Here is a 23,912-nt window from a genome sequence, read left to right as displayed (position 1 = left end):
TTTATTTCTAATTTAGGGAGATTTGTCTTTACTATTTGTCCTAAAGACCACTGTTTCTGGAACTAAAAGTGAAGGGATAATTCTACTGTGCATTCTAGTGTATGTTCAGCTTTGCATCCAGAAAGTCCCTTCATCATAGTTCCAGGCCCTATTCCTGTTCGGCAAAAAAACACCCACGTGATATAATTATAGGGCTTAATACACACAAATGCTGAGGCCTGTCAAACATGAAAAGTGTCAAATTAGGATGAGTGTCTGTGCAGCTGCTGTGTCCCCATGCACTTACATAGGCTGCCTGCACGTAGTACCTAGCGGCTCAAGCTGCATGAACAGATGGACAATTGATGGGAGGAAATTCATTTTTCTTCGATTGTGGCTCACTAATATAGAAGAATGCCTCTATAACATGGTGAAGGGGCCATACAGGGACATATATGGAATGTCATTACCAACTGACAATAACAAAACCCACCAAGCCCCGTCAGGAATATGTAAGAATATAATTTGCCAAAGGGTTACACTTGATTTTTTACTTAACCACTAGTTCTTTATACACAGTGAGGGAAAAAAGTATTTGATCCCCTGCTGATTTTGTACGTTTGCCAACTGACAAAGAAATGATCAATCTATAATTTTAGTGGTAGGTTTATTTTAACAGTGAGAGACAGAATAACAAAAATATCCAGAAAAACGCATTTCAAAAAAGTTATAAATGGATTTGCATTTTAATAAATGAAATAAGTATTTGACCCCTTCACCCCTTGTTGGCAATCACAGAAGTAAGACGTTTCCTATAGTTGGTGACCAGGTTTGCACATATCACAGGAGGGATTTTGATACACTCTTTTTTTAGACCTTCCCTAAATCCTTAAGGCTTCTTGGCTGTCGCTTGGCAACTTGAAGTTTCAGCTTTCTTGTAGTTGGCCACCATGTTTGCACACATCTCAGGAGGGAATTTGTTCCACTCCTCTTTGCCGAGCCTCTCAAAGTCATTAAGGCTGATGTTTGGCAACTCGAACCTCCAGCTCCCTTCGCATATTTTCTATGGGATTAGGGTCTGGAGACTGGCTAGGCCAATGTACTTCTTCTTGAGCCACTCCTCTGTTGCCTTGGCCATGTGTTTTGGGTCATGGTCATGCTGGAATACCCACCCACGACCCATTTTCTATGCCCTGGCTGAGGGAAGGAGGTTCTCACCCACGATTTGAGGGTACATGGCCCCGGCCATTGTCCCTTTGATGAGGTGAAGTTGTCCTGTCCCCTTAGAAGAAAAACATCCCCAAAGTATAAATGTTTTCACCTTCATGTTAGACGGAGGGGATGGTGTTCTTGAGGTCATAGGCAGCATTTCTCCTCCTTCAAACATGGCAAGTTGAGTTGATGCCAAAGAGCTCGATTTTGGTCTCATCTGACCACAACACTTTCACCCAGTTCTCCTCTGAATCATTCTGATGTTTATTAGCAAACTTCAGACAGGCCTGTACATGTGCTTTCTTGAGCAGGGGGACCTTCCGTGTGCTGCAGGATTTCAGTTCTTCACGGCGTAGTGTGTTACCAATTGTTTTCTTGGTGACTATGGTCCCAGCTGCCTTGAGATTAGGGCTGCAAATAACAATTATTTTCATAATGAATTAGTTGGCAGATGATGGTTTCGATTAATCGACTAATCGGATAGTAACCTTAAAAAAAGTGTGGCGGTAGTTTGGTTTCTATCTAAAAAAAAGGGCAATTCATTCTTACAGTGGTAATTATAAAAACCCAGCTATATGGTTAAAGCGGAGTTCCACCCTGGATTTTTTTTTTTTTTTTTTTTTAATACCCCCGGGACAGTCAGGGCTAGTGCATTCCACAATGGCTAGCCTCTGATCTGTCCCGGGTTGCACTTACCTGTTTGTTAGGACAAATACTTACCTTGCAAACGTCTTGTCCAGCGCTGCCATCTCAGATGTGGGCAGCTTGAAGCCAGCGAGATCCCCTTCGGCGTCTTCTTCCGCCTTCTTTGGTCCCACGATGCTCTGCGCCGGCCCCGACGTCACTTCCGGGTCGCGCGCGTCATCCCTCTACAGCTTCTGGGCATGCCCAGAAGCTGTTTAGAAGGGGATGACGCGCGCGACCCGGAACTGACGTCGGGGCCGGTGCAGGCGCAATGATTCCTGGGAGCTATGACGTTCAGCTCCCAGGAATCATTGCAGAGCCAGGAAGTGACGACGGGCCGCGGCCGAGGAAGGAGGAAGAAGGAAGTAAGGTAAGTATTTTTTCTTCGCTAAGGTAAGTAAAAAACAAAAAAATATGCGATTATCCATTTCTTTTTCAGGTGACCCGGAGCGAGAAGATGGAGGTAAGTATAAAAATAGGGTGGAACTCCACTTTAAGGAGCAAAACCTCAAATCCACTCTGAGAATAACAGACAGAAGAGATATACTGAATATACTATTAGAGGTTGAATCTGGTAAATATAACTCAGAGATCACATTTTTTATTTAAAGAAAAAAAAAAATGAGGATTATTTTTTGCTGATTTTTCAGACCTGTGATATATTATGTATGAGAGAATCCCTTGTCATATGCAAGGGGATTGATAAAAGCTCCCTGCGCCTGCTGTCATTTGCTATCTCTTATGCTGGCCATACAAAAACAATGTCTTCCTTCCAAAAAAAAAATGTTCAATTTAAGAACATTCGTTCAATTTTCTAATCGTTAGTGGGGTCAAATTGACGTTCGTATTCGAGCACAGTGATGAGAAAATGCAAAAGGAGCAGAATAGAAAACGTCTTGGTCAAAGTAATTTTCAGACAGTGTATGTGGTTTTCATTCAGAAATTACATTAATTTTAAAATTTAATGTTGAAAGTAACATTTTCAAACAAAATTCTTTTATTCAGCAAATATACAAAGATTTTTCATATGAATATTCCAGTCCAAAAATCGATACATCTATGGCCAGCACTAGGCTGCATTCACACTAATGCGTTTTTTCTTGCTATTTTCTGAAATGCATTTTATTTAACTTGGGTTCCTATGAACGGTGTACTGAGCTGTATGTTTGCTGCACTGTGTCTTCTGACATGTATGGACGGTGTACTGAACTGTATGTGTGCTTCACTGCATTCTGTATGGAGCCCCAGACTAAGGGAGATTTTGTGTTTCTTATATTTGCGTATAATCGCAACAACTGTTGTCACCCTCTCATCAAGCTGCTTGGCGATGGTTTTGTAGCCCATTCAAGCCTTGTGCAGGTCTACAATCATGTCCCTGACATCCTTGGACAGCTCTTTGGTCTTGGCCATGTTGGAGAGATTGAAATCTGATTGACTGATTGCTTCTGTGGACAGGTGTCTTTTATACAGGTAACAAGCTGAGATTAGGAGCACTCCCTTTTTAGACAGTGCTCCTAATCCAAGCTCGTTACCTGTATAGAAAACAACTGGGAGCCAGAAATCTTACTGATTGATAGGGGATCAAATACTACATTCACTCAATAAAATGCAAATCAATTTATAACTTTTTTTAAATTAGTTTTTCTGAAAATTGTGGTTATTCTCTCTCACTGTTAAAATAAACCTACCATTAAAATTATAGACTGATCATTTCTTTGTCAGTGGGAAAACATACAAAATCAGCAGAGGATCAAATACTTTTTTCTCGCACTGTACCACAGCAAAAATTGGAATAAACAAGTCCCATACCAGAGCTACATTATGCACGTATCTGGTTTGATCATTTTGTCAAGCCGTAAAGACAGGGGACTTCTTGGCGAAAGGCATCTATCACTAAAGATTCTGGTTACATTTTCCAATATTCTTGATTGTTAACTTTGTATATAACATTTAATTAAATAATAATAGATAGTTTGATTTCACTTACAAGTGTTTGTGTGATCTCACTTTGCACATCTCGAAAAAAAAACCAAAATGTAAACACTATCACATAACCGTGATAAAACAACCATTCGCAGTCTACCCGCCTTAGAGCTCTGGTCATTGAGGCGAACGCAAAAAAAATGCAAAAAATGAATGGACCTTTACTTTTCTTCTTGCCTTAGACTACATTCAGGCTGGGTTCACACGTATGCGAACGGGATGCGGGTTTCTCTGCATCCAATTCGCAGGACAGAAGATTGTGACCGGCTATCAATGGAACCAGTTCACACATTTCTGTGGCTGCTGTGGAGCATATTGCACAGGGGTCCTGCGCGTCTTTGGCTCCATTTCAGGTCCGGAATCAGCCAAAAATTCAGGCCAGATTAGTTCCTGAAATGGAAAACAGGGATGCACCGGACCCCTGCTGTGAGCCGCATCCACATTAGGTGTGAACCCAACCTAGCCTTACACAGGCATTTAGCCATGCTGTGCACCCCAGTTGGCAAGAAACTACTGATTCTTGTGGTTGGGATGAACAGTTGTGTGTGGATAGTGCAATGACAGGATGCAATGAATAAGCACATGGTGTGAAACGCGTCTGCTGATCCAGTTTGTCTTGTGTGTATGTTCGATGTTGGACCTTTGATTTAAACAATAAAATTCAAGTTTCAAGTTTCCTGGGACTGAAGGTGCTGCTTTCTTTCTACAAACATATGGACTTCTCAGGTTGCGGACCTTGGCTAGCACCCAGTTTTGCAGGATTGCCACAGTTTGCTCGGGACTTTCCCTGTTCAAGCTGACAGCCTTTGAGCGGTGATCTGTTTCTTTCTTGGCTCTCAGGATGTCAGTGGGCACAGCTATTTGTGACTGTATACACAGTCAACGATTATATGCGTTGATTTTGGCTGGACGCACACAGTTTCAATCCCAGCCACAGAAATCAGTAGATTCTTTTCAAATATTTTTTTTTTTTACTCAAAAGGCAGGTTCCATGTTAACAGAACAATGATAAGGCGTTAATGACAACAGCATACATAATACGCAATTATGAAAACCAGGTATAAAAAGTGGTCAGCATATTCTCAGCCAATATAAACCCAAATTAAACATCCCATTGTCTTGTAAGAAGCTGGGATTAGACGAAGAATTGGTCACAGACAACAGGAACTGCCTAATTGTTTTTTCCTCTGTTAAAAGGCGGTTATTCATAGAGAGAGGGAGGAAGAAGAAAGATGGAAGCAGGAAAAATAAGGCATAAAGGGGGGGGTTTCACGCTGAAGCAGTGCCGTACAGATTAAATCCCCCGTTTTATTTATTTCTTCTTAGTGAGCCAAAGACCAATGGTCGGTGGCTGTGGACTTTTCCAAGTAAAGGGAATGCACGCTTTGGCAGCATCGAGGAGATGGCAGATGACGGACTGTATGTAAATTTTATCTTAAAATAGTAAAGGCATGGAGAAGAAAAAATGCTGGGCCGTCCGGAACTGTATGATCTGTAAATGTTTGAACAATACTCCGGACCAAGCAAGGAAATCCAGTAGATTCTTATCGATGAGATTTATCATGTGGCTAAACACCCATGTGAATCCAGACTGTTTTCATAACTAACTGAATAGTCTTACATCCCCCCTTCCCAACATATAATGAATAACCCCATAACAATGGGGTGAAAGCCCAATGGACACCTGCAGATTTGATCATTTAGGTTTGTTTCAATTGTACTGGTTTCTATTGAATCTGTATTTTTGATCTTAGTAATTTCCATAAAATAACGATCTGGCTTTTATGTCTTTAATAAATAATAATAATAGCCGGGGTAGACCGTAATCACATTTACCTGCTCAGAGAACTCAAAAATGACCAGTACAGTATCTGCTATTTATATTTACTTGTGATACTATCAATACAAGTCTGTATCTATTCCTTTACCGAGTCTAACTAAAAGGCATAAATCAAATGTAACCGCAGACACAACTGGGTGGGCTGAACAGTTGTTTCTAATCATCTGTCAAAATCCAGATAAATATTTTCACATTCTAATCTACTTGTTCCTATAATCCTGCATTACCTTCTGCATATATCTAAAACTAAGCTGAAGCAAGGAAACCGAGGTTTCTGTTCAGCTGTCATCACAGCTCTATGGACTGAAAAGATGTTGTATTTATGGAAGTTGTGGACCAAAACAATATCTGCAGGATTCTTCACTTCTGCAAATCGCATGCGCTCCTGAACCCGTAGGCAGCCGCACAAAAAATGAAAACGCAGGGCGCACCAATAACTCTTAAAAGCAGTGCGGTTTCCCGCATTCCTGCTGCAAACATAGGTGCAGTAGTCCATTTAAACGAATGGGCAGTTGTGCCCACACAAAGGTGGCACAAAGAAACACTTAAGCCTGATCTTAGTCTTAACCCCTTCACCTAGCATAAATGTGGCCCCACCGGACTGGGCTTTTTTTCTGTGCTGCCGCATATTTGCGTAGCTCCCTTTATGCTGGGACCACGCCGCACAGCGTGCTCCCAGCACAGAGTCCGGGCTCGGTACTAAATAGTGTGTGTAAAAAATTAATAATAATAAAAAAAAAAAACATTACCTAGATCAAGGTATGATCTAGGCCAGTGCAAGGGTTAGTGTTTGGGTCAAGGTCAGGGCCAGGATTTTTTTGGACAGGATTTTTTTTTAACTAATACCAGAGTCAGTGTGTTTTAGGTAGGATAAAAAAAAAAAAAAAAACTACAAACAACATACACTTAATATTATTATACAGGATTTATATAGCGCCAACAGTTTGCGCAGTACTTAACAAAATGAAGGCAGACATTACAGTTACAATACAATTCGGTACAAAAGGAATCAGGGGGCCCTGCTCGCATATATGAAAATTTAATGCGGGTTGTTCTTTGGTGGAAGGTTATGGTAGTAGCAAGAAATATACAGCTAAATAAAAAAAAAAAAAATAGATGAATAAAAAAAAAAAAAAAAAAAATCAGGAGTTATCCATTACCATTTACTACTTAATGAAAGCCCAATTTGTGGTATAATCCACCTGGATGCACAAAGTAGTTGTGATGATATGTACGGTTTTACTAACACATGTCAACATTCTAAAATTGTGCTTAGGCGTTAGGATTTGTTTTACCCTTAGGCGCAAAGGGGTTAAAGTGCATCAATGGTCAAAATGTAAAACCATTTATTTACTTCCTCTTTGTAATTCTATTATTCCTAGCCTACACATAATCTAAACGATCTTTGTGTTTCTAAACATACTTTATGAAGATCCAAAACACATTTAGTTCCTTGAATTCTGTAACATATATTACCTATGCCCTGTGGGTGGGCAATGCTGTGTTACGCATTTCACAGAGCCTGCCCTCTTAACTACAGAGTTGCAGAAAGAAAGTTTTAGGAGGCGGAGTCAATACAGGAAAACAAAAGAGGAGACACTGCAAAGCATGCAGGGAAAACAGTAAATTGCAGAAAGAGATGGCCAGCAGATATGCAGTACTCACAACAGAAAAGTCGATTTTTCAAGTACGCTTAAATTGGAGAGTCAAAAATGTGCATTTTTTGCGTACATGTGTAAATTTTAATTTTAGGCCTGAAAAGGAGTTAAAATCTTTGAACATACAGGGGACGCTGTGAAATAAAATTGTAATAGTTGCCATTTATGTAACATAATAATATTACCAAATATCAAATGCATTTACTCAGAATGAAATACATTATCCAATTCTTTTGGAAAATATAAAAGACGAGGTTTCACTGAGTAAATAGAGAGGTCAAGCCTGAAAACTGCGTGAGCCTGTAAAATGGCAACAAACTTTGGTACGCTCGTCTGTTCATAGACAAAGGTTTTAAAAACCCTTATAGGTCATCCGTTTGGAGTAAATCATAAATAAATGCACTAATATTATTGCTCTCACTCTGGCATGCATGGTGTTATATACAGTCATTAATTTGAGCAAGGTTTAATTTGACCTCCAATTTTTAAACTTCTGCACAGGGGTATACGTGTCCTCCAAGGCATTTGAAATGGAATCATCATGCCTAAAATCCACTGAATAGTCATATCTCAAATCTAAATTGTATACATTTCAGAATTCAGTCAGTCATCGAATAATTTTGACCTTTTTATGTGATTATATACATCTATAAATCTCCTCTACTACAATTGTTTAACAATTTCCATAATGTGCAAATCTACGACACGGTGTGGATACATGACCTTGTCCAGATGCAGGCTGGCAGCTCTGCAGATACACTTGCTATTTTACACTTCAGTAAATCTATCTTTTTGCACAGTGCATGAACTTCACATGTTGTGTGCAAATGGGAATACTGGACAACGATGTCCTTCCAAAGAAGCCTTGTGATGTTTCGGTAAGGAAAGTTCTGCTTGCTGCGTATGTGTGATTAAACGTGCCATATACATTGGCAGAAACCGCGGCACACAGAGCCAGAAGATAGCAGTGACATCTGTCTCTGGGTCCCCCACTCCCACCTCCCTTTTCTTCCCAATCACAAAGCAGCAGCACAGATTTACCAAGATAAAGACCCTTTACAGAGCTGTTATCCAGTATCACTGAGAATATGCAGACAGTAGCAGGCTCAAGAGAATTTTGATATATTGTATTTTATACAGATGTCTGTGAGCTTTAGGAATCCTAACTGCAAGTTGAGAAACTTGTATACAGTATTGACTGCAAATTATCCAAATATACAGTGTACATATAAAAATATGACAGGGTGACAATGCTGCTGATAACTACAAGAGAGTGGCATTGCGATGTAAGCTTGCAACAAAAAGTGCTGTTGGTGGAAGGATCTCCAGGGAAGAAAATTAGCATCAGATTCCTAAAAATTATTTGAATAAAGTCCAACCAAATCCAGCATAAGAGCACTTACTCTAAAAAGCCCATTTTATTTACCTGAAGCCACTGTCACTTGATGAGCCCTTTCTCTTCTGCTCTTTAGGACCTGAAGTCCTTATTCAGGTGTCCACATCACTGTCTGCACAATGGACATCTCCTAATGGTGGAGGTGACACTTGCAGCTGCTAGCTCTTCTCTTCTCTGGTTCCAGAAGCAAGAGAAATCATGGCAGTGAGTGCCGGTTCACACTGATGCGCTTGCGATTGTAATGCAAATTTGCGGTGCGAGTTTACCTTGCGTTTTTCCATAGTACAGCGCGATTGCAATGCGAATCGCATTGCGTATAATCATGTTAATTAGCTCAGGTGCGATTTTTGCTCCAGCCAATCCAAATGAAATGGGTGTTAACTTCCGGTGGACTTCCTGGTCTTTATGAGGAGAGTACACCGTGGAGTGTGAGCTGTGGTTTTGTTTGGAGATTACGTTGTGGAGAGTGTGCTGTATTTTGGTGTATTGCCACTATGTTTCATTTGCCTTTGGTCATGGCAGCAGTTGCTACTGCCACTGCTGCAGTCTTGATCAATAAGGACAGGAGGAGGAGAAGGATGAGGATGATGATGATGAGAAGACGAAGGTATTGGGTTCATCCCATAATTTCAAACAGGGAACAGAGAGGTCAGTTCAATGTCCTCTATCATGATCTCCGGCAACATGAAGAGAAGTTTTTCAACTATACTCGGATGTCTGTTAATAGGTTAGTATGTGAGAGGGAGTCTCTCCTTCTTCTTCTCTCTTTTTGCTGCTTCCCTCTATATCTCTTTTTTTCCCATCTCTCTTTTTCCTCTCTCTCTGTTTTCACCTATATCTACCCCTGAATCATTCCTGAAGCTCCCCACGCCCCCCTTTTGCTTGCCACTTACGTGTGTTGTGTTTTTTTTTAGTTTTGACGAATTACTTGGGCTGCTCTTTTCACGTTTGGAGCGTCAGAACACCACCTTCCGGAACAGTGTTGTGCCTGCTGAAAGATTGCTTGTTACATTACGGTAAGTGTGATATATTTTGTGAAAAGTCATGTATTTTTTTTCTCCATAGTTAGCAATACAGTGAATGCAGACAGATATGATGGCAAAGTTGACTTCAAAAAAAGTTTTTATTTTTTTTTTATTTTGTTGCATGTAACAAGAACAAAGGAACAAAATCCAGAAAAATTAGGTCAAAAAAGACAACTTAGGTCAACGTGGCAATACAGTGGCAAGTGTACTATAGATCCAAAAAATTTGGTGAACTCTCCAGATCAAGTGGTGTTGAAGAGCCTGAGGGTGTATGATCCACGGTGTTGGGATATAGCCATGGCACAAGCGGGGATGGAGTTCTATGTGACGGTCCACTTGGGGGCCTATATTGTGGATAGGGTGGAGGTATTTTTGGGGAAAATGCACTAGATTGTGATGGTGGTGGTGGTGGTCTGCTGGAGGGGGGGAAATGGGAAGAAGTGGAGACATCCGGTGTTCTAGTGTGGGGGGGGATTACAGAGGGAATTGGGGAAGGAATAGGATATGGGATTTGGGATCTAGGGGTCTCATGGATGCTCCGATATTGGTCAAAACTTGACGGATAAGGGTTTGTTGGAATGGCAGAATGACTGGGTGTGAAATGAGGGGACCATGGAGTGTCTTGCGGTAACTGTCGTGGTACAGAGAACGAATGTATGCAGTTTTGTACCGCCATTCTCATGTCGAAATACCTTTCAGACGGGACCTCTTTGAGAAGAGGCACCAAGCTATGAGCAAATAGTGTGTGAGGCATCTAGTTGCTGGCTGATGCCTGACATAATGTCCACTAAGTGCTTTGTCTGCTCGTCTTCCGCCTCAGCAGTTGCCCTGCTGACTCTCCTCCTGTGGGATGTAGAGCCTCGACTTTGAGGCCTGGTGGAAGGCGTGGAAACATCAGTTTCCTCAAACTCCTGTTCTGGTTCTTGAGCGGATCCTGACTCATCCAAACTCTGTGACTCGTTAGGAATATTTGAACTACTATTTGAACATGCAAATGCGACGCCTTCTTCCTCATCAACTTGAGCTGCATGCTCCTCCTCCTCCCCTTCCTCCTGCACATTCTCCACCTCCTCCCAACTTGCTTGTGTGCTGCAATGACAAACATGAAACAACTTTTCATCATCCGCTCCAATATATAATTTGAATGATAGGTGGGGATTGGAAGGTGAGGGGGTTGGGGGTGGGGTGAAGAGGGAGGGGGAAGGAAGGATGGGTTAATAGTGAAAGAGAATTTGACAATAAACTTACTTCCGCATTTCTAGAACCGGTAGCAGAAAATCCAGACATCTGGCAAAGGCATAGGGACGCTTAGGGGGGGCACCGGATCCACTTCTCGCCTCACGTTCTAGTCTCTTGTACCTTTGCAGGGTATCCTTGAGGCTACGCCATCTTGTTCGTATTAGTAATTCTGTAAGAGAAAAACATGACTAATAATAACTTTCTGTTTTTTATTTCAGGTACCTTGGAACTGGTAATTCTTTTGCAAGCCTGCATTACGAGTTCAAATTGGGGAAATCTACTGTGAGCACAATTGTTCGTGATACCTGTATTGCCATCTGGGAGGTCCTAAGAGATGTGGTGATGAGAAAACCAACCAAAGAGGAGTGGATCTCTGTAGCTGATCTTTTTTGGCAACGCTGCAACTTCCCTAACTGTGTCGGTGCTATAGATGGCAAGCACATTAGGATTGTGAGACCAGTTGGTAGCGGCACCAAATATTTCAATTACAAAAAATATTTTTCTTTGGTTTTGCTGGCAGTGGCGGATGCAAACTACTCATTCATCTACATAGATGTTGGTTCATATGGGAGCAGTTCCGACTCAAGTATTTTTTCCCACTCCAGTTTTGGAAAAATGCTGCGTGAAAAAAGCCTGGACCTCCCACATGAACGACCACTGCCTGGAACATCTCAGCAAAGCCTCCCATTTGTTTTTGTTGGTGATGAGGCTTTTGCACTTTCGGAACACCTGCTTCGCCCGTATGCTAATCGCTCACTGACTGTTGAAAAGAGAGTGTTTAACTACAGGCTCACAAGAGCGCGCAGAGTTGTGGAGTGCAGTTTTGGTATTCTGGCAAATAAGTGGCGCTTTCTACACACGCCACTGACTCTAACCACGGATAACGCCATAATTGCCGTCAAAGCTGCCTGTGTACTCCACAACTTTGTAAGATCGCGAGATGGATACCTCTTCGAGGACTCCCTGATGGATGATATGGAAGGCGCAGAGTGGATCCACACCAGGGGAAACTACAGAGGGGCCAACATCAGGGAGAATTTCACTGACTACTTTATGAGTCCTGCTGGTCAAGTGCCATGGCAGCTTGATTCCATACAATAAAGAGTATTAATTAATTTTTACTGTACTTTGTTTCAATAAATAAACTATTGTTCAAATGTTCAACATTGCGTAATGCATTTCTTTTCGTCTGTGGTTACATACTGAGCATGCATTGTCTTCCACAGGGCCCCCCATAGATCCCCATTTAAAACTTGCCCCCCCCCATAGATCCCCATTTAAAACTTGGCCCCCCCACATAGATCCCCATTTAAAACTTGGCCCCCCCACATAGATCCCCATTTAAAACTTGGCCCCCCCATAGATCCCCTTAAAACTTGGCCCCCCCCCATAGATCCCCTTAAAACATGGCCCCCCCACATAGATCCCCATTTAAAACTTGGCCCCCCCACATAGATCCCCTTAAAACATGGCCCCCCACATAGATCCCCATTTAAAACTTGGCCCCCCCACATAGATCCCCTTAAAACATGGCCCCCCCACATAGATCCCCATTTAAAACTTGGCCCCCCCACATAGATCCCCTTAAAACATGGCCCCCCCACATAGATCCCCATTTAAAACTTGGCCCCCCCACATAGATCCCCATTTAAAACTTGGCCCCCCCACATAGATCCCCTTAAAACATGGCCCCCCCCCATAGGAGAATATATGCACATACCTTTCTTTTTGCGCTCTTGAGTTGTGAATCCACTCCAGTCCTCATACAGGCTTGCACAAATTTCTTCCCACCCTCTTTTCTTCATAGCGTTGTTTTTGTACTCTGCAGTACGGCTGTCCCATATATATGGCCTGGAACGGACAAGCCTGATCAGCTCCTCATTGTCGATCCCAACACGTTTGGGTGCCATGTTTGTTGATGAAGATGTTTGTGGATGTCACATGCAGGCTCGGGACAGGAAATAGGGGGGTGTAGCTGTCGGGACAAACTATACACATATTCGCACATATCTGAACTGTACATGCGAGTTCAGAGCGATTTACATTGATGTCTATGGAGACTAAATTCGCAACGCAGCACTGTAAACTCGCACAAGACCCTTTTTTTCATCGCATCACATTCGCATCTAGATCGCAACGCATAGATGTGAACGACCGTCACGAATGCAATGTATTTTTTAAGTGCATGCGATTGGAGACTTTTTAGAACGCAACGCATTCGCAGTACAAGCGCATCAGTGTGAACCGGCACTGAAGGGACCATTTGCCCAAGAAGATAACCACCAAAATGTTTGGCCCCTAGGGCAGGAAATCAGCTTGGCTCATAGAGGAAACAGTAACTTTGATCCATTACACTGCAGGATGGCTCAGTAAAAGGTGCTTGGAATTTAGACTGAAGAGAAAGGCAGGACATACATGCAAATTTTCTTTCCTTCAACCAATTGCTCGATTCCCGCATCTACAGTCAGTGTTGATGGGGGAATCCCTCCTGCAGCGCCATTATGTTCTGCCTGCGGGGAGCCTTCCCCATCAGCAGAATACAATGATTACTCCTGGCGGTTGTGATCACCAACAGGCTGGATGTGGGGAAGTCGATCGATGGATAAACTTCAGCTGCGGGAGTGACGCAATCGCTCCTCCAGCCAATCAGATGGCCGGAGGAAGCGAACCAGGAAGCAGGACGCCAAACATGTCAGCTGTCCTGTCGCTGAGTGAGCGGCACTGCAGGGGCTTCATTCTAAGGTATTTCATAATGAGCTTCTATGTGATGCATACTAGCTCATTATGCCTTTGTCTTACAGGGTTTTTTTTTTTGTTCTCATTTTTTTGAGGAGGGTTTACTTCCTCTTTAAGTGTTGGATGTATATCTGCAATTTATTGAATGTTGTTCTATATTGCACCCCCTGGCACTTTATCTACGGTTTCTTTTTGGAACATGCATGTTCAAATATTTGCTGTCTCATATTGCACTTTCATATTGCAATTATTTGCATATTATTTGTTTGATCTATTGCACTGCTTTGACACAATAAAAATAAAAATGTACAAATCTTTGACAGGTAAGACACTTCACAAACTTTTTGGCTTGAGTTCACTGTAAATGAAGAAATGAAAAAGAATCCACTGACATGAACCACAGTTATGCAGTGAATTATTAATCCAATCCAGGAAAGGTTTCAACTATGCTAAAGTCATAAATATCACTATCCACAGATATAGGATCTAAGAATGGAGGCTGGACAGATGATTGATAGCTCTGCTCCCTTATTCATTCATAGAAGCTGTAGTATGGCTTTTATGAATAAAGCAGCTAGGTGTAATAGGCAGACATAGTTGGGCTCTCTTGATGAGTACATGTGACAGCCCCTTAGCTGTATTTACCCCTGCCAGCAGATTATGGCAGCAGAGGTGGTATCAGATGAGGAAGATTTCATTTAAAGGACACATCAGCACAAGGGACACATTCTACTTAGGGTAAAGCCAATCATAGACAAAGCAAATTTATTTTGTTGCAGGAAAGAAAATCTCCCACTTTACCTATCAACACAGTCAATGTTGATGGGGGATCCCTCCCACCAAGCCATACTGGTCTCCTGGCGGGAGAACACAATGATTACTGCTAGCAGCTAGAATAGCCACTAGCAATAATCACATGTAAAATCTGACAGGCTGGTTGTACCCAAGTAGAGTGATTGATTAACTTGGGTACATTCAGCCTGCCCATACATGGTTTGAATCTTAGCCAGTCCCTGCTGAACCAGCTGAGATTTAATCTGTCTCTGGCCAGCCTAAGCAATGTGCCTTGTGTTGATTTTTTTAGTTTCTTAGCTAAACGTAGGCTTTAGACCCCATTCACACTACCGCGACTTGTCAGGCGACTGGTCAGCCTGACAAGTCGCGGTCCATGCAGTGCTACGGGAACCGTTCTAATAGGAGTGACTCAAGCCGCTCCGACTTAGAAAAAGGTTCCTGTACTACTTCGGGGCGACATCGGAGCGACTTGCATAGACATTCATTATAAGAAATCTGTGCAAGTCGTGCCGAAGTCGCGGTGCACGCGACTTCATAGGTCGCCCCCGAAGTCGTGGCGCGTTAGTGTGAACCGGCACTTAGGGTGGATTTGATTTAAATCAAGTCAATTAAAATCATGATTTCAATCACTAGTAAAAAAAGCTTGATTTAAATCAACTCGATTTAAATCATAATTTTTGAAGAGCAACTGTCATCTCTGTCCCGCAGCAGCTCCTCCTCCTCTGACCCACTGTTGACTCACCGACACTCCCATTCACTTTAATGGGACAGCTGGTGATGTGGCAGTGACAGAATAAGATGAAGGACGTGGTGGCAGCAGGTGAGTGGATGCCCGCTAAAAGGCGCTGCCATGATGGATCTGAAATAGCAGGTGGTGCTCTTTAAAAATATACAGACTTATTCTTGCTGGTAGTTAGAATCTTTAATATTTGCAAACAAAATGAAGGTTTCCTATTTAGAATAATAAGTGGTCAGGTTAGTAAAACAGTGATAACAGAACTGATTCAATCGTGCAGTTTGTAGTGTACCTAGATTTGCAAAACAATGGGATAAAGGAATATTCCTGAACGTTATTTTATCTCATGATTACTGTGAAATTATGTGAATGCATCAATGCAGTGCATGTTGTGATCTTAGATTGCAGAGCTTGGATTCATTGAATGAGTTTACAAAAAATTTAAATATTGCACAATATACAGCCTCATGCTACATAACTAAGCTCCATTTCATGATGAATAAACTAAATTATTAATGTATCTTAAATAAAAAACTATCTTTAGATAGATGTTTACTCCAAAAGCATTTTATTAAAATAACATTTGATAAAAATTTTAAAAATAAGATCTAAATAAAGAAAAAAAAAAATCTGATCTTTTTGATTTTATTTAAAAATATATACATTTTTAGCCACCCTGCTTTAAATTGATGGGTTTAGTTTGGCATTAAGGCCTGGTTCATACCAGATGCAGTCCAGTGTGTTTATTATCTGCATCAAAAAGGCATGCAAAGTGTCTTCCATATATTTAAAAAAAAATCATATTAAAAATGCACTGGAATACATTCAAATTGAGAACGCAGAAATTGCGGTGTGAATCAGCTCGAAGAACTGATAGCCATGGATGCAGCTATTGCATACCTGTTACCAGAATATAAAAGAATCTAACATTTTACAGCCTATGGTCTACGAACTAGTTCCCCAATAGGCGTTTGTAAAATAACAAACGCATTTACAAGTTTTAGAAATTGTTTTCCGTGTGTATGAGAAAGAGCACATCTCACAGTGTAGATAAGTACACACAATGAACATTTTAAAAGCTAAAAGAACCTTGCTAAGATTTTATCCTGTTTTATCGCTCCTATTTTTAAGAATAGATTATTAGAAGGTCCACTGGACCTTTTTCCATATTTACTAGGGGTTAGAGACTGAGGGAGCAGACCATGAAGATGTAGAAGCTGCTACTGCGAAGGTGCACCTATAGGCTTCACAATATGAAAGCGGACGTGTAGCAGTATAGCCTGACAATGTACAGGCCTTAGGTTGTAGAAGCAACACAGACTGACGTAAATGTAGGATATTTATTGCAGTATTAAACCCAATAACAAAATGTAATATATTGCAGCTCATCAATACCTAGATATGTTGGCTGTAATAGGTTTTCTTTTTTTTAGGAATTTTACATGATCTTGCCAGTAACACACTTCCTGTCTTAACTAGGGATGCATGATCCGATATTCGGATCAGATATCGGCGCCGATATGGCCAATTTAGATGGATCGGGGGATCGGGAACATTGACCAATCCACAGGCCGATACGGTTTTTGCTGAGTAACGGCTCAGCCATACCTTACTAGGTGCAGTAGTAGTATGGGATGGGAGCCGCTACTTCCTGTATAGGTCCGGCTCACAGGCGGAGTGATATCAGATGCACTCCGCCTGTGAATGGAGGAGCCATACACATGGAGCAGCGGCTTTGCTCTGTAGTGCAGCCGCTTGCTTTGTGTGTAGCTCCGGATCGGTTCCAGTATCGGTGATTTCACAACGCCAGGTATCGGTATCGGGTCCAAAAAAGTCGGATGGGTGCATCCCTAGTCTTAACCCCTTGGAGCCTAAGCCTTTTTCTGACATTTGTTGCTTACAAGATAAAATTAGTATATTTTGCTATAAAAATTACTTGGAACCCCCAAACATTACATATAGTTTTATAGCAGAGACACTAGAGAATAAAATGGTGGTCGTTGCAATATTTTAGGTCACCTTGTATTTGCGCAGCGGTCTTTCAAACACAATTTTTCTGGAAGAAATACACTTTCATGAATTCAAAAAAAAAAAAAAAACAGTAAAGTTCGTTCAATTTTTTTGTATAATGTGAAAGATGATGTCACACTGAGTAAACAGATACCTAACATGTTATGGTTTAAAATTGCGCACACTCGCGGAATGGCGAAAAAATGCGCGACTTAATCTCCAAAGGCGACAGTTTAAAAATTTTTAAGAGTTACCAGTTTAGAGTTACAGAGGAGGTCTAGTGCTAGAATTATTGCTCTCCCTCTAATGATTGTGGCGATACCTCAGATTTGTGGTTGTGAACACTGTTTACATTTGCAGGCGCGGCTTACGTATGTATTTGCTTCTGCGTGAGAGCACAGAGGGATGGGGCGCTTTAAAGTTTTTTTTCTTATTTATTTTTTTTAGGCTGTCCCTTCAATTGTTTTTTTTTTTTTTTTTGATCACTTTTATTGCATTCATAAGGAATGTAAACATCCCTTGTGACAGTAATAGGCAGTGACAGGTACTCTTTATGGAGAGATCGGGGGTCCCTCATAAAGGGACCACAGATCCCTAAGACTCCAAATCCCTCCTTTGCACTTAAAAGCATTCAAAACGCCAAGTTTTTTAAATGCCTTTAACGCTCCAGTAAACAGGAAGTGATGTCATGACATCGCTTACAGGTTACTAGATCCGAGATCCAATCAAAGCCGATTCTGGTTTTGTTCAGGTTTTAGGCAAGCCGCTGTGACAGGAGAGCCCCGATGAGCGGCTTGAGGGGGGGGAAAGAGAACACCCCCCCCCCCCCGCTTGTAATAACAGCCGAGCGGCCAATTAGCCGGACCGGTTGTTCTTACAAGAAAGCCAAATGTCGGCTCTAAATAAACCGTACTGTGGTGCCTGGTACAACCCCTTGAAGCCAAAGGCCGTATATTTGCGTTACGTCACTGTGAAGGGGTGAAGCCTAGTACACACGATAAGAATATAAGACGAATGATCGTCTGTTTTTTTTTGGGGCATGCTAATCTCATATCAAAAATGAAGAGGTTTACTACAGTTATGAAAATTATCGTAAGAGAGAATACAACTTCCCGCAATGATGATTATGTATTGTATTCTTTCGTTTTCGAGCATGACCAGCCTTGGTTACTCGATTTTTTTATGTACCTGATTAAACGAAAATCGTTTGTTCTGTTATCATACAAGAAAAACTGTTTTGCTTGATCCTTCAAATAATTTTGCATTAACTGTCGTGATCGGCTCTCAAAAGCAATACTTATGCTATATTTTTCGTCTGATTTTATCATTGTGTGTACTAGGCATTAGGGTGGCTCCTCTATTTATGAAGGAGCAATGGAGTCACCCTTGGAGAGAAACACAGGAGAGGTTAGTTTTGGATGGACTAGAAAATTTAGATAAAGTTTTCCAAATAAAAGCTGACCATTGTAAGCACCATTGTTAGAGGTAAATGGTTTGTCTCAACTTCCTAACTGCCACTTCTGCTGCACAGCTTTTTTGTTAAATGGAGGTGAAAAATAACGTCAGGACCAACAGGTAAAACATAACTTACAGGGGGATTGCTGTGTCAATGTTAGTGAAGACTGCATCATATGTCATTTCTGATTTGGCCTTCAGTACCATTTTATTGAGGGTATCAATAAATACCCAGACAAAGCAAGTATGGTTTAATCTAAGAATATGTAGGATGGTGATTTTAGGTTATGTCTGCATATTTAAAAACCCCTCTATTACAGATCTTAAATTGCTCCATAGTAAGAAAATGTGTAGCCTAAGAGTCGGTTCACACTGGGGCGGCACGACTCTGTACTACTTCGGGGGCGACTTGTGCATTCCCATGCACCACAACTTCGGAGCGACTTGCATGGACTTCACATAATGGAAGTCTATGCAAGTCGCTCCGAGGTCGCCCCGAAGTAGTACAGGACCCTTTTTCTAAGTCGGAGCGACTTGTGTCGCTCCTATTAGAACGGGTCCTATAGCCGTCAATGGACCGCGAGGGAGCACGACTTGTCAGGCTGACAAGTCGCCTGACAAGTCGCGCTAGTGTGAATCGAGTCTAAAAATTCTGTCTGGACAGCCACTGCATAAAATTTACATAAATATTTTTACAGAGAAGATAGATAAGGAGAAAGGAAACTAATAATGGTCACGCTGAGCTTTATGAACAAGATGCAACGTATATAAACCCCTTGTAATTCCTTCAAACCTTTGGAATTTTCTACCTCTCAACAAACAACAAATTCACCAAGTAAATCTATGCTTAATCCTACTGAACTATTTTTTTCAGGAAACATTCCAGGAGGCCCGAACCATAAGATATTTATATAACATACCTATCTGAAACATTACTGAACATATGCTATATACTGGTGCTCTGCTCACCCTCCAATACAGTGAAGGCCCTTGATGCAGACTTCCTATGTCCAGGGCAGATCACTAGCATGTAACTACAGCATGAGCGATTACATGTGAGTTGGCACGATTAGCTGCGGGACCTGGTAGACTTCCATTGCTTTCAATGGGGCTGCCACTTGTAGCTTATCTTGGGAACACCTACTGGGATTCTCGCATATAAATCGCAAGTGTGAATGCACCCTTACTCCTAAATATGTGAATTTGTAGTGTGCTTACAGGCGTGTCTTTTGCTTCTCTAAAGCTGGCCATAAATGCATTGAAATTCAGCCAGTTCAGCAAGAACCAGACGAATTTCGATCCATGTTTGGCAGTTCCCATTCATTTAAATTGATTTATCGATCGACTGCTCATGGATGATCCTGGAAATAATCTGATTGATCAGTGCATGGACTGCAGCACTGATCAGTGTATTCTAAGGGTCGGGAGTCCCGCTGTCAGAATACAATGCCATAGTGTGGAGGAATCCCGCATCCACCTCAAATGTGTTGATGGGGAAATTAGTACTTTTTTTTTTTTGTGTAGCCGGCTGGCTAACCAAAAAAAAAACAAGACATACCAGCTTAAAAAAAATCCACAAAGCATCCAGTGATGACCACCGTTCATATGGTTAGCAGTTTACATTCCTTACATCGACAAACAAAAAAATCCTGATGTCAGGGTGACATAAGCTGTCCCTCATTGGAGAAGTCCTGCAAGAGCTGCACTTGATAGGCTTCTATATATAAGCACGTGTACAAAGGTTAAACATACAAATGGCTGTCAAACTACAGTGCCTTTTATGGTTCATAATACCATGATATAAAATCAGCAAACATGTTTCAGCGGCAACAAAATCAGGACTCAAATAAAAATTTTAACAATCTAAGTAGCAACACTGCTTCTAATGGTGCTACTGACATCTACCCCGAAAATGCCATCTGTATGTTGGGTAGCTTCTGTAGGGTTGGAAATCGTGATGGACTGACTTGGTTGTAAGATGACTAGGTGATGATAGTGGTAGAATGGAGAAGTTCTCTTCCAATGATTTCTGCCTCACTACACCTGGAAAGGGATGATGAGCCCTTTTTTGGAGCCTGGGCTGCTGCCTTTGGGCAGGGCCTTGAAGTTGTTTCTGGATGTAATGTAAGGAGTAGGGGAAGGAGGGAGCGTCCCATTTCCAAAGAAATGCAAAAATAGGAAAAAGGTTATATTTTGTGGTCATTTAAATGGAATAAGCAAAAAGTGGCCAAGCCGACACAGCGATTCTGGATCAGTTCTGATTCTGGTATCACCTGCTCACCAATCTTCAAACAGTAACACCCCGAGAAAGGAGGAGTCTTTTCCCCGAAAACGCGTTGGCTTGACCACTTTTTGTTTCTTTCATGAAATGACCACAAAAATATAATCTCTCTCTATTTTTGCATTTAGTTGGATATTGGGCGCTTCCTCCTCCCCCTACCTCTTATATCTGTATGTTGGGGGCAGTGATTAGGAAACACAAATGAGGTTACTGTGTTCATATAAACACAGTATAGACTTTTTTTTTTTTTTTAAAGCAAAACTTTTAGGTTCAACGTTTGCTTTATCATCATCAAAAGAGAAATGGATACTAGTCCATAACTGAAAAAAGGTAGATAGAAATAGAAATTATTTTTGCTTTAAATGGAATCTAAAACCGCAAAAGGGAAATCGTTTCAAAAGTAAGTGGGACCGATCAAAAGTGGGACTGCCTTTTGACACATGGGGCGCTTAGAAGTTCTCAGTTAAAGCGGTTGTAAACCATCACATTAACCCAGTGAAATAATTGGCCACAGAGAGGACATAAATCCTTCTACATGAGTTGTACCTGTATATCTGCAGTTCTCTCTTCTATATATCTGTGCAAAGTCTGGAATTTATAAAGCTTCCCTGAACTGTCAGAAAAAAGGGACAGAGACTCTGCAAGAGCAGTGAGGAGACCTCTGAGAGCTGATTGGAGGGAGGGGACACACCCCTTTTACACAGTTCACAGAAACAGAGCTGAGGCTGCCAATCCGCTGGAGCTCCTTTCCCTGTCACCTGATTTATCTTGGTGTAAGGAAAACTTGTCAGAAGTGATATAAAGCAGCAGGCAGAAATGACACTTAGTGCTCTTAAGTGAAACAAATACACGCTGTAGAGGGATATGTTTTGTTCATATTTAATTTTTGAGGTTTACACCCACTTTAATAAAAACATGATAAATTTATTTGCATGTAACAAAACTAGGGTAATGGTTTATAACTAAAGTTTCTCATAGTGCATAAAAAACACAAAAGTTAAATCAATAGCACGAGTGCTGCTTATGTTACCAGCAGTCACTTACATACCATAGTACTGTAGCAGTAGTATATATGCTGGAGTGTGTAAGTAATACCTCTTCTTGCACTTATGTCTTTACATATAGTACACATACTTCAATACACTAATTAATACATTTCTATTTGTTTGTCAGTGACTCCTGACTTTTCTCAGGTCCCCTGTTAAGAATTCTCTATGGGAGACTTTTTTTTTCTTGGCGCTCTGTGGAATGGTTGCCATGACAACTAAGTACGCTCCTTTAAGTGGCAGATATTAAAGCAGCAGGCAGTGTGGTCTGAAATGCAGTGCTGCGAGTAATTACAAAAATAGGTGGTGATCCTAATACAAATGACCATATTTTCAGAGAGCTATTATTACTCGCAAGACGAGTTAAATGTCAATTACAACTCTATTTTTAATGAAATTTACATAAAAAATATACAAACACTCCGATAACGCGAGCTGTAAACACATATGGATAACAAACCTTCCAAGTCGTCAAGGGCAGCAATACAAAACACCATATACCACTCTGAACATTAGAGCCCAACTCTAGGAAACTATAACATGATGCCTCACGTTGGAGCTGTGCACACACTGCAAGGGGTAATTGCTCACTTAGGTCCAGGAAACGCAGAAAAGCAGATTTATTTATACCATCATCCGCTTTTTCCAGCTGCTAGACCAGTTCCGGCAGTGTCTCCTCCTCAATGCTCCACCTGTCTAAGGTCCGGATGTCATAAAGCCCAGTGCAGGGTCCATAGCCATAGGGACAGTCCTCTGCTGGGAAGTACCATCTGCTGGAGGAGCGGAGGATCAGGTAGGTAAAAGCACTTCTCTTCTCCCCTAGACAAAATGATCCTTCGCTGTGCAGAAGCAGCTTTAGAGCTTTTTTTTTTTTTTTTAAATAATTTTGGATACAGTAGGGTAGCAGGGTAGTAGTTCCCTGTCAGGTTTTTATTGCGATGCTTGGCTAAGGTATTGTACCTCCCATTTGTCCTTCATGACCACTGTTCTGAGTGTAGAAAGTGATGAGAAATGCAGACCAATAGGGTTTTCTGTTAAAAAATTCCTGCCCGTCAGTTTTTTGTTTCATTTTCCTTTTTTTTTAAATATAATTTTGCTTTAAGGGTCATAAGGCCATAAAAACACACAAGTGTTCTTTAATTATAGATCTGAATTCAGCTGCATTGTTTTTAGTGGAGCCATTCATACAGGTGCGTAAATATGAGCTGCTTTCAGATCCATAACACAGAATCCAAAAATCTGTGTCTATGCACTTTATGCACTTACATATATACGTTTGTAAACACATACATTTAGGCTAAACAAAGGGGAAAAATTAAGTATCATAAAAACAAATTATGAGCGCAGACGCAACTTTAACCACTTGCCTACTGGGCACTTTTACCCTATTCCTGCCCAATGCCAATTTTCAGCTTTCAGTGCTGTCGCACTTTGAATGACAATTGTGCAGTTATGCAACACTGTACCCATATGACATTTTTATCATTTTTTTGAGACAGCGCTTTCTTTTGGTGGTACTACTGGGGTATTTATTTTTTGCTACAAAAAAAAAAAAAACAACATAGAAAGACTGTTGAAAAATGTTGCAAATAAGTAATTTTTCTTCTTCACTGATGTGCGCTGATGAGGCTGCACTGATGGACACTGATGGATTAAAATGCATCTATACCAGGGTTTCTCATTTAGGGTTCCATGGAAGTTGCTAGGGGTTCCTTGAACAATGGGCAATTTCTGCCTCTCTGATAAGTTCCCAATGACACCATTGTTCCCTTTAGCTATCTGTAAGGGGGTAATTCTTCCCAATGATGACAAGAGTAAGGGGCATTCTTCCCACTGA

At 41.2% G+C, this 23,912-nt stretch overlaps 2 protein-coding genes across 2 annotated transcripts in view; one reads left to right on the top strand and one right to left on the bottom strand.

Annotated features, from left to right (window-relative positions):
- PLCL1 (phospholipase C like 1 (inactive)) overlaps positions 1 to 23,912 on the bottom strand; it is a 472,369-nt gene that overhangs the window by 303,904 nt on the left and 144,553 nt on the right.
- LOC309557716 (uncharacterized protein) lies at positions 11,359 to 23,298 on the top strand (the record flags this gene model as incomplete). Its single annotated transcript, XM_082260492.1, has 2 exons — positions 11,359 to 11,943; positions 23,179 to 23,298. The coding sequence occupies 2 exons, from the start codon at positions 11,359 to 11,361 to the stop codon at positions 23,296 to 23,298; spliced, it is 705 nt and encodes a 234-aa protein (XP_082116618.1).

Source organism: Pelophylax lessonae (genome assembly GCF_965119305.1).
Source record: "Pelophylax lessonae genome assembly, chromosome: 6".
NCBI lineage: Eukaryota > Metazoa > Chordata > Amphibia > Anura > Ranidae > Pelophylax > Pelophylax lessonae.
The sequence above is the reverse complement of the archived record's forward strand: the minus strand, read 5'-3'. Positions and strand labels throughout refer to the sequence as shown.